The sequence below is a fragment of the Ziziphus jujuba genome, chromosome 1 (genome assembly GCF_031755915.1).
Source record: "Ziziphus jujuba cultivar Dongzao chromosome 1, ASM3175591v1".
In the NCBI taxonomy this organism is placed as follows: Eukaryota; Viridiplantae; Streptophyta; class Magnoliopsida; order Rosales; family Rhamnaceae; genus Ziziphus; species Ziziphus jujuba.
Genome location: NC_083379.1, coordinates 14,621,065 through 14,632,682, shown reverse-complemented (window position 1 = coordinate 14,632,682; position 11,618 = coordinate 14,621,065). Strand labels below are relative to the sequence as shown.

Sequence of the window (11,618 nt, the reverse complement as noted above, 5' to 3'; positions counted from 1 at the left end):
TTTTCTAAAACACAAAATCATTGAAATCACTTTTAATATATTTTTCTCCAAACATTATAAGAAGTGCTTTGAATACCTTGGAAACGTTTTTTTTGAGCTTTAGGAATTACTCCCAAACGCACCGTTTGATTTGATTCATGGTGGAGGAGGAATTGAAGATGATAGATACATAGACAGGGGAATAGAGTAAAATGTTGTATGAAAATAAACAGAAGGATACGGTATGCAAATTAAGAAAGCTGACACTGAGTTCGTCAATGAGTCCCTGCTTGGTTACTTGCTTGACTTAACCATTGCAGAAGGACGTAATAAGAACATTCCCCAAACCCTCCCCCACAAAACAAACAAACACAAAAGGAAAACAGAAACAAGGAGAAACAGAAAACAAAATATATACTACCATGCATTGCTTGCATTGTCATTTTGCAGCAGCAACAAAAACTTTTTCTTTTTGCTCTTGAAGCAGCAACATTAGTATTTGTGGTACCTAGTTAATAAAAATCAATTACATAAAGCTTGGCACAAAGGAAAAGTTACAGTCACCAAAGAGTCATACAGTAGTTCCTAAAACAAGAAACAGGGATTCCGAGTCCCAAGAGCAAGTTGGATAAATCAATGTGTTTTTTTAAGTAGTGACCAGAATCATCTAACAAACACCCACCAGAATGCCAGATGAATCATGAAATTACTTTTCCTGTGCAAGGCGACGATACTTAAGCACAAAATTTTACATATATGCTCATAGAGCAGGGACTACAGAAATGATCAGAATGATTTGACATGTATGTTTCCTTTGATAGATGAACTAAACTGCCATCTGTTACATTCATTTTGTGACAAAATTTAAATGTGATAAGATGGTATCAATTTGGTACATGGTTATGATGTTCGGTCTGTAAAGTCTTTAAGAATATGTCGTGCAAGATAAATCTACATATTTGTGACTGTGCATAAGAGAATTCTAATTGGCTCTCACATGTGAGTATTATATTCATTACAGATATGTTTTTGTTTGATAAGATAACTTCACTTGACTCCCCACAGAAAATATGTTGCAATATATGGAGGTCGATTGCCAGGGGTCCAGGTCCTGTCCAAAGAGCCTCACCTGGTCAATTGACTTTTGATGTGAAAAGAGCAATTGAGGATTACCTAGGGACCAAAGTCATCAGAGGGAGCTATTAAAGCTTGCTCTTAGAAATTCCGATCAATTCAACTCTAGATCTCCGCTCCACTACTCGTGATAATTCTTTCACTGCCTCCTTAGGAGTATGGCGGGGCTTTCCCAGCCAATCTCCCCCATCAATTACTAATGTTGCTCCGTTGATGTATTTTCCTAAATGCATCAAAAAAATAATAATAATAAAAAAGGCACAAGTTAATGTCATCATACAAACATAGAAATGAAAGGAAATCATAACGTAATTGATAACAATCTTGAGTAGCAAGTGTAGAACTTTATCTAATAGAAGTTAAGGAATTGCTTTAATATTTTAACAAGTAATTTCGTGAAGTTTAAAATAGAATACAAACCAGCATCAGATGCAAGATATAATGCAGCCATAGCAATATCCCATTTCTTTCCCATTTTATTATCAGCAAGAACATGCTCTTTGGCACTGCCCAATATCTCTTCAGGTGCAAGTTTACTAAACCCAGCAGTATCTTCAATAGGCCCCGGTGCAATTCCATTTACTCTGATATCATAATCTGTGCCCCATTCCAACGCCAAGCTTCTTGTAATGCTATCAACAGCTGCCTGGTAAATAGGAAACGATGTCAAGAACTGGATAGAATTTAAACATACCAATGTGACCCACCTAGCAAAAGAAAATTATTCTCTTTAAGAGTGTTAGGACCTTTGTTCGACCTATGACATGGAAAGCGCCAATTTCTAGCCACATTGCAGAGCCGGCCATCACATGTAATATACATATATACATATATATATATATATATATATATATATAAAGAGATGAAATATAAAGAAGAAAAAAGTAAACACAGGCAACTGTACTATCTTCTTCTTCTTCTTCTTCTTCTTCTTTTTTTTTTTTTTTTTTTTTTCTCTTTCCTTTTTTTTTTTTTTGGTCCTCAAACGAACCAAGTGATGCATGTATGTACCATAACACAACTCAGCCACTTTTTGGTTAATGGTAAAGTTTTGAGAGAATCTGTTTTTTCCAGAAGTAGTTTTATGGGAATCAATTATCTTTTCTACTCCTTGGTTAGTAACAGGAAAGTGCAAAATTTGAATGTAATTGAAAAATTATGTGTATTAGAGATAAGAGTAAGATTGTAACTAAAAAAAACCTGTAATCCTCAATAAGCTGTAATTTTCTGATAATTAGCCGTTAAGAATCAATTTTTACTTCAGATTTTTTAATTAAGTCAATTATTAAGATGCATAGTCTTTTATGGCTATGAAAAGCCCTAATTTACTTTTTCCATTCAGTGAAGACTATCTTGTGCAATGGAGTATAGCAATCATGAAAAAATGAGGGATCAATACTCTATAGACTTCCTAGTGAGATAAGATGAATTTCTTCTGCCATGTCCATCTCAATACTTTTGACCAAAAAAAACAAAATGTCCGTCTAAATCGTTAGTTTCACCTCCTAGCCCCTTTTTGTTGTTGAATCATGAGCTAGGCTTGGCTTCATTAAGTAGACACAAACCCAATTCCACCAGCAACCGATTTTTCATGAAGTTTGTAAGAACTTTTTTCATTTTTTTCTCAACTTGGGAAGTCCAAAAGTATGATAGAAAGCTATTTCAAGAGTGCCAAAATTTCAATTTTGCAAAGTGGCAGGCTTTCATTCTCCCTTCTATTGTTAAGTTCTACAAGTTTGCCAAAAGAATAGGGCTTTTAACAAGATAAATGTTAATAACTGATTTAATTAAAAGCTCTGAATTAAAAATTGATCATTAACAATCTCAAAGTTCAAGATCACAACTATCTACATAAATTACTTTGAATTTTTAGCGTCACTATAGGCATCATTAGCAAAGAAGTTATGTTATTTACCATACCATTCGTTAAACTTCTATCGGGATAATGTTTTTTAGTTATAGAACAGGGTTCTATGTGTCTATTTTATTTTTGAGATCTGCCCTCCCCTTGAACATATCGAAAATATGTTTCAATAGATATACCATTTCTTGACAAGGAAAATGCAAAATAAAAAATGCATACAAAACAAACCTTGGCAGCAGATACATGAATTTGATACCAGGTTGCTGTATAATGCAAAGTTGCACTTATGTTGATAATCGTTCCACCACATGATGGGTCCTTCCCTATTCCTCCTTTCTTTAGATATTTGAGTGCTTCATGACACATCGTAAAAGTGCCAACAGAATCTATATCTATAACTGTAGAAACCAATTTAAAGGGTTTAAAATCAAGTACAAGCATAATAAGATCTCTTAAGATAGACCATACAGAAAACAAAATAAATACACAAACAATAAATAAATTCACAGAAGGCATGCCGGGTACCGTACTTACTATAATAGTATGATATATTGCACAGTCTGCAAACAAAGCAACGTAAGAGTTTTTATTCAAGGCATGCTCTGCGCATCTTATTCACAAAATGAGTACAATAAATGGGAAACACATGTCATATAAGCAGCTTTCATCAAGTAAGCAACTACTCCATACAATTCATTTAAATTTCTCTGAATATCAATTGCTTTCAATCAAAATACTTAAACCTCAGATGAATTTTGACTGTTAACTAACTAAAAACCACATAGCTAAAGGGGAGACAGAGAGATCAAAACATGAAGTTCAGAAAAATTAAGATCGATTTTGACATTTGTCAACATAGAGTACATGGAGCCACTAAATCATAATCAATTTTTTTAAAGTACAAAAAGTACAAGACATAGAATATATATAGTCATTGTAGTCAGATCCAAAATTGTAATGATAAAACCTGTTCGAAATCCATTAAGGGATAAATCCTCTGCTGGCACAAGGAAATTGCCAGCTGCAGCATTTACAAGGATGTCAAGCCTGCCATAATGCTTGACAGTTGAATCTAGAACTCTAATTGCATCCTCTCTTTTGCGAACATCTCCCTCCAGCCCAATAGCCTGTTGTACAAATAATAAACTTGTTTCCATTATCTTTCTTTATTTTCTCTTTTCTAGATAATAAAGCTATACCATTTTCTACATCATGATGACTGACACTGATTTAGCAACCTAAATGAGTGGAAAAATAGTAAATTTGTAATTATACTTTTAAGCATGAAGTGAAAACTCAAAGAACATTAACGGCTACAAAAGAAAGTAAACACAAAAATATATTATGATTGGGCACAATTTAAAAGCTACCACAGGGAAGCAATGCAAAATCAATATAATTTGTATGTGCATATTAGGGTTTGCCAAATCACAATATTTTTTTAACTTTAAAATAGTGGTATTCACTACAGTACCTATTGCTACCTAATACATTTCAGAAATTGCTTTCCCATATAAGGAGTAATGAGTGTACAGTATAGGCTGTAGTAGTGGTGGTAATAAATTTTATTCACATAAAACTTTACATCATTGGCTTGCTCTCTGATATCTCACCAGATATTTTTATTCTGCACAACTTAAGGGTTGTGTAATTTATTGATTTTAGAACATTCAAACCTTTTCAAGGAATTCAAATGCTCATTTCAATAAGTAATTGACAAGCTTTTTGCTAGTCTGCAGGGTCATTAATAAAAAACTAAATATATCACCAAAACTTGATGCTAGATTTTCATTAATTGTATCAATATCATATTAATTTTTCTATTTTATGATTGGAAGAAGGGTATTAAACGAATGTGCTAGAAAAGATTATGGTTGCGGGGTAGTCTATTTCCAATTTTGATACGCACGGTAATTTTCCAATCCTATCTAATGGGTTAGACCGAAACTGCTCTACAAAGTATATTATTAGAATTACATGCGTATAAAAAACCCATCTAAAATTAGTGTGTAGGGGAGTGAATAATCATGTGTTAAACTCAATAATTAAAAAATAAAAATAAAAATCAAGAATCTTGAAATTCAATTCGAAATTAAATTATTAAAGGCTATGAAATAAAGAATAATTGGAAGCTAAAACTGATTGTTATTAAAATTAATCAAATTTAGCACATGGTTTCTTCTTGTTTGATCATACTCCAAGTTTGTTGTTGTTAAATTTCACATAACAGGTAGAACACTTTGTCTAGACCGACTAAAAGTTCCGAAATAAATAAATAAAGAGAGTGGGGGAGTTACAGAAATGCCATGGGATAGAAGGGTAGCAACAGCAGAATCAAGGACGTGTTTTCGACGACCCATGATGGCAATGGAGGCTCCATGGAGGCCCATTTGGTACGAAATCTCATATCCAATACCTGAAGCTCCTCCGGTCAACAGGGCCACCTTCCCCTTTACTATCTCTGCCTTGAATGGTGACTCATCCTCCATTGCCTTCTCTCTCTCTCTCTCTCTCCCTTCTTTCTCTCTCTAACCATGCAAAATAAAATAAAATGAAGTAGACATTGGTTCCACCGAGACCCTGATGAGTGTCGTACGTGTGGTTGCAAATATGAAATATCTGTCTGTTTCTGCGCCAGTTTGATTAAATTTACATAAATATCCCTACAATTTTTATCATTTTGCACATATATGCCATCCGTTTATCAAAAACCAAAACAGTCCCTACAACTTGTATTTTTCACCAAACAGTCCCTTCAACTTTTAATATTACGATTCCTATCCTTTTTCCATGAGAGAGAGAGAGGGAGTGAGTCAGCTAAAATTTTTGGTAAAATTACAAACATCTCCTTTGAATCTTCAAATGTGTCCGATTGAACGTGAAATGTCCAATTGCACCTTTATCATGTGACGCACATACGGGCATGAACACGTGCAAAGCGTTTCTTGTTTCTTGGTAAACATTGGAGGCTAAAGTCCGTGAATGAGAAAATATATATATATATATATTATAAATGTGGCCAATTCACGCAAGTCTCTATTGATGTGGAATGATATCACTTTTATTTATTTATTTATTTTTTTATTTTTTTTTTTGGTGAATGATGTAGGATGATATCACTGTTTATATAAGATAAAATCCACTTTACAAAGACAATTACAAATTAAGTTCAACGGACAATTTATAATAAAGCCGCTATCCTTTTCAAATATAAAATTATTGTAAGCGGATCAAAAATAATTTATTCAGGTTCAAAATATATTCGTGATCAGGTTCTATTCTAAAATTCACAGGTTTACTTTATAATTTTTTTTTTTTTTTTGGAAATCTCTTGTTTGAAAAAACAAAATCTTCTCGATCCCGTTTTGAAGCTTTATTGGAAACAATTAAAACACCTAAACAATGATTAAAAATGTAATTAGCAAAGAAATCAACTAAACCCTATTACATTCGAATAACTCCTATACAATGGATGATCCAATCCACCACAATTTTCAAATCCAATTCCACATTGATTTTCCTCATTCCAAGCTTCTAAATCAACTTCAATCCAAGAAATAATCCCCACCACTCAACCAAAACACAATTAAATTTGCCCCGGAGAATAGTATAACCAATGAACCATCAAAGAAAGATATTATTTTTTCTACACCCCTTTTAAACTTAAAGTATATTTAACTCCACAAATTTTAATTTCCTTTAATTCACAATAATATGTAAAAATAAATAAATCATACCGGTGGTATATTAACTTTTGGGAAACATTTGAATGGCCACAGAATACGGTCTTTACTCTATACTATGAACAAATAATAAAAAGAAATTAATTAGAATTTCTTTCGGGATGTGTGCACATAAAATTGCTCCCAAAAAAAAAAATTTTGACATTTAAAAAACACATGAACCTGAATGATTGTAAAAACGAAACCTGCATCAAATTAAAATTGATATAATAGGTTGGCTATTGCGCACGTACGGTGAAATAGAGGGAAAAGTTATTGATTTTTATTATTAGTCAATGCCCATCTAAATCTAAATCTAAATCTATAAGAAAAAAGATGTCTCCTAATAATTTAGGTAAGATCTAAGATCCAGTTATGGAGAAGATCCATTTATAATTGTTTTCTTTAAATATTGGTTTCATTGAACATAGAGAGTAGTAATTAATTTGCTTTTTTTAATGATTCTAAATTAATTATTTAAGTCAAAGAACAAAATATTGATTTTATATGAAAAATAATCGTGCCATTCCACCTTTGATCAACATGTGTGCGCTTAGGTTGAAAATCTGATATGCTTATGGCATATTCGAATATATTTATATGTCAACCTCAAAATTCACCAAAATATATAAATATATATCTATCTATATATATATATATACATGTCAACCTCAGAACATGTAGAAAAAATGTGTCAGTTCATGCACCACAAAAAATAAATTAACAAAGCAGGTGAGGCCGTGGTAGTATTATTTTATTTTTAGAATTGTTTAAATAAATCAATTATTTACATCATTTGGCAACTATATATTAAGTGCATAATAACGTATGATTCATCAAAAAAAGTAAATAATAACATATGATATTTAGTTAAAAAAATTACATTTTCATCTAATTTAGGATACTTGCACTTTTAATCATTTAAGTAAAAATTGTAATTTAGATTTTTGAATTTTAATTTGTTACATTTTTATCCATTTAAATTTTTTATATTGTTGATGTTGTTCTATTTTATCTATATTAAAATCCAATTTGTTGTGATTTATATGCTTTGATTTCAAATATTTGCTAATTATATTTTGGTGTCTTCTAGTTTAAAAAAGTTGCAATTTCAATCTCTAAATTTAAAATGTCTCAATTTTAATCTTTAAATTTTAATTTATTATATTTTGATCTAATTAAATTTTTTTAACAAATAATGATTAACAATATTGAACCAAGATTTTTTTTTTTTTTTTTTTTTTTTGGAAAGAAAGAAACATACTGTTAAATTAAATTAGAAGAACAACAATCATTATGGACAAGACAAAAAAGCTCATTCCAAGTCTCAAAACAGGAAAGAGAAACCACATACTTAGCTAACCATGGAGGTATGATTCATCATATCCAATGAGTCCATACTTCGAGACATAGTTGTGCCTTGGAAAGGTGGCTAACATTATGAACATGGAAAAATTGAGTCTTGGCCATTTCTGATTTTTTGTATAACATACAGTTTCCTATTTTAGTAGTTAAGGTATTGCTCACCCATTTGATGTAAAGGTCGGAATGGCTAAGATATATTTTTGAGGCATGAAGACAGATTTTTTCTCAAGTGGACTCTTGCATATAAGCCAAGTACGACATCGTTTGACTAAATTCATTAGGAAAACCTTATTTTTCTACCATATAGCTTTGTGGTCCAATCCATTAAGATTTAGTGAGCTAGTTTCTTTGTTTCACATGAAAATTTTATATCAAATTATATAAAAGCTTCATTATGTTCATTGTATACGCTATTTACATTAATCCTAACAACTTTTTGGCATCTAAAATATTCTTGAATGTCGGAGTGTTTTTGGTCAACACCACACACACCTGTACCTCATGGATTTTTTATATTTTTTTTTATTATTTGTCTACGGTGATACAAAAAAGTGCTTCTATACTAACCTATGAGCAATATTATTTGCGTCTCTACCAGCTTAAGAAACCAGCGAAATTACTATGACTAGGAAGTAAATGTTTAAGGTCACCGACATGAAGCAATTGACGTCCAGATTAGTTCTAGAATTTGCAAGCAAACAAGCTACCATTTGAGAGTTGGTAACAATCTCACCACATGCAAACAAATTACACTGTCCAACAAATAACTATCAGGTCTAAATCACTTGTCATACCAAGATTAACATACCACTTGTTGCAATTTATGCCCTATTGTTTTAATTTGTTGCAGTTTAGTCATTTTGTTTTTTTAAATTGCATTTTAATAACCCTAACCAGTAATTGTTGTTTCTTAAAAATCCAATTGAATTAAAAATGTAATAAATTAAAATTTAAGAGCCTAAGCTAGAAAGTTTAAATTTGAAAGTAAAAATGCAACTTTACAAAAATTAACTCTTACTATTTTAAGATTGCGACAGATTGTAGTTGAAGAGTAAATTTTTATGTTTTAAACTTAATGATCTAAAATACACTTGTTCCAAAATCCAAACTAAAAGATATTAAATTGCAAATAAATTTCCTCTGTTTATTCCCTTCTTTTTCAATAAGGCCAAGGATTGACAAAATTTGATACCTATTGCATCGTGTTTTGCAATTTATTCCTCAAAGAATAGCCATGCCATCATGTGGAAGGAAAAAATAATAATAATAAAAGGAAGGTAGAATGAAGCTTTCTTTTTGCAGTTTTTAATTATAATTACATTATCGGAATAAATTAAAGAGAGCGGAAAACTCAAAATAATTTCATTGGACGAAGACATTTTAATAATTCTGAATTAATCTTATGAGAGGAGCATGACGCCATTTTGATTTGAAATAAAAAATAAAAAATTGCATGAACGATAAAGCATGACGCCATTTTGATTTGAAATAAAAAATAAAAAATTGCATGAACGAGAAAGCATGACGCCATTTTGATTTGAAAAAATAAAAATAAAAAATTGCTACTTCACATGAGCTAGACTTTAAAATTTACTAGTTTTTTTCATGGAATTTAATGTCTACGATTAAAAAAATGATGATGAATTCACTTAAATAAACTGATGGAGTGTTCCAGAAAAAATGATTAACATTTTATATATTAAATAACAAAAAAGATCTTATTAGCAAAGTATATTTAATATGTATATTTATTTATTTATTAAACAACTTCACAATTGTATAAATTTTGGGAAAAAAAAAGGATATAATATATATATATATATATATTAAAAAGGATATAATATATACATATATATATATATATATATATATATTCATTTATTGTTTAAAAATATAAAAATCAGTGTATGTTTTGTTTTTTCTCATTTAAAAATGCAATTATTGATATTAAAAATGATGAGGTTCAAATTGTATCTTTATCCAAAATAAAAAAAATATACATATGTAGTAATTTTACCATTAGATTATTAGGGAAGCGATGAGTTAGGTTTTTTGAAAAACCATAAAACTTTATTTATATGGATTGTTTGAAAAGCTAGCATATATTTAAAACATACTCAACCTTTTGGCATAAATAACAAAATCGTTTTTCAAAATTGTTGTTTTCAAATGCAATCTTTCCCTTCAATGTATGTGTATTTTCAGTTGACCTTGAAAAAGAACCCTCGAGAATGAAGATCCTCGTAAATAATTTGGATTGTATTGATAAATGATTGATTCTACTGACAGAAAAAGCAACATCATAATCTATAAGCTACATATGGTAGTTTTTTTGATAAAGCAAACAATCTTTTGGTGCCGCTTTGAAAAAGCACTCAATTGGCAACAAAAAAGGGTATTAAATTAAGCAACTAACCACAACTTAAACTAAGGAGCTTCAAACACATAAACGAACCAAAAAGTGCTTCTTTTTGCTACTTGCTAGGAATCAAGATTTAGAAAAGTACTGCTATATAAAATTAATTCTTCATGTATCACAATCAACCATAACTCAATTTGATGTTTACTATATTGCAGTCTCACTACTTTTTTATTTATTTATTTGCATTTTTATATTAGAATGGAGGGATAAGGAACTAATTCTTTATGTTAAGAGCAAACAAATTTCTTTTTTCCTTCCTATTTGGTCAAGGATCAATATGTTCTCCATTAAAGTATCAATATATAAAGTACATTTTCTATTTATTTATTTTATGTGAAATGATAGGCCTAAGCAAAAATTAATAGAGATCAAATGGATCTAAGAAAGTTACAAAACCAAGAGCATCAAGAAAGAGAATATGACCAATAGATTGAGGGAATGAATCTAGATAGCGGCTTTCCTAAATATATTATAAGATCCATATTGGCAAGTCTATTGAAGGGAAAACAATTTTAAACATGTGAATGTGACTAATTCTTTATGTTAAAGAGCAAAGAAATTTCTTTTTCCCTTCCTATTTGGTCAAGAAGCAATATATTCTCCAATTAAACTGTCTAATACATAAAATATATTCTCTATTTATTTATTTATTTATTTATTTTGTGGTAAATGATAGGCCTAAGTAAAAATTAACGGAGACCAAATGAGATCCAACAAAATTACAAAACCAAGAGTATCATGTAAGAGAATATGACCAATAGACCGAGGGAATGAATCTAGATAGTAGCATTCCTAAATTTATTATGAGACCCATATTGGCAAGTCCATCAAAGGGAAAACACTTTTAAACATGTGAATGATATGATTTTTTTATTTTTTTATTTTTTTTTTTACCTCTTCTTCTTCTTCTTCTTCTTTTGAGTGGAAAATAAAGAGTAGGTTGAAATATACTTTAACAAGATGCTCTGAAATAGTATTATATTCCATAGTAAAAGTAAATTTTTTTCCTTTTTTAATTGTTGTATAAAATTTTCCTTCTTTTTTTTTTTTTTTTCCCCCTATGTGCTTATATAGTCGCAAAAATTTAATTTCTTAGTTCAAGTATGAAATCTGTAAGACCATTTTACCACTC

General features: G+C 30.3%; 1 protein-coding gene across 2 annotated transcripts; it reads right to left on the bottom strand.

Annotated features, from left to right (window-relative positions):
• Nucleotides 1-5,558, bottom strand: LOC107420848 (peroxisomal 2,4-dienoyl-CoA reductase [(3E)-enoyl-CoA-producing]). 2 transcript variants are annotated; one of them, XM_025079119.3, is made up of 6 exons: nt 5,275-5,558; nt 3,945-4,104; nt 3,206-3,375; nt 1,534-1,759; nt 1,153-1,336; nt 1-487 (listed from the first exon to the last, which is right to left on the bottom strand). In XM_025079119.3, the coding sequence occupies exons 1-5, from the start codon at nt 5,464-5,466 to the stop codon at nt 1,182-1,184; spliced, it is 903 nt and encodes a 300-aa protein (XP_024934887.1). In that variant the 5' UTR covers nt 5,467-5,558; the 3' UTR covers nt 1-487; nt 1,153-1,181. The 2 variants fall into 2 exon arrangements, with proteins under 2 accessions (XP_024934887.1, XP_015885400.1); XM_016029914.4 differs by lacking the exon at nt 1-487 and having other exon boundaries at nt 788-1,336; nt 5,275-5,557.
• Nucleotides 5,559-11,618: the final 6,060 nt, after the last annotated feature.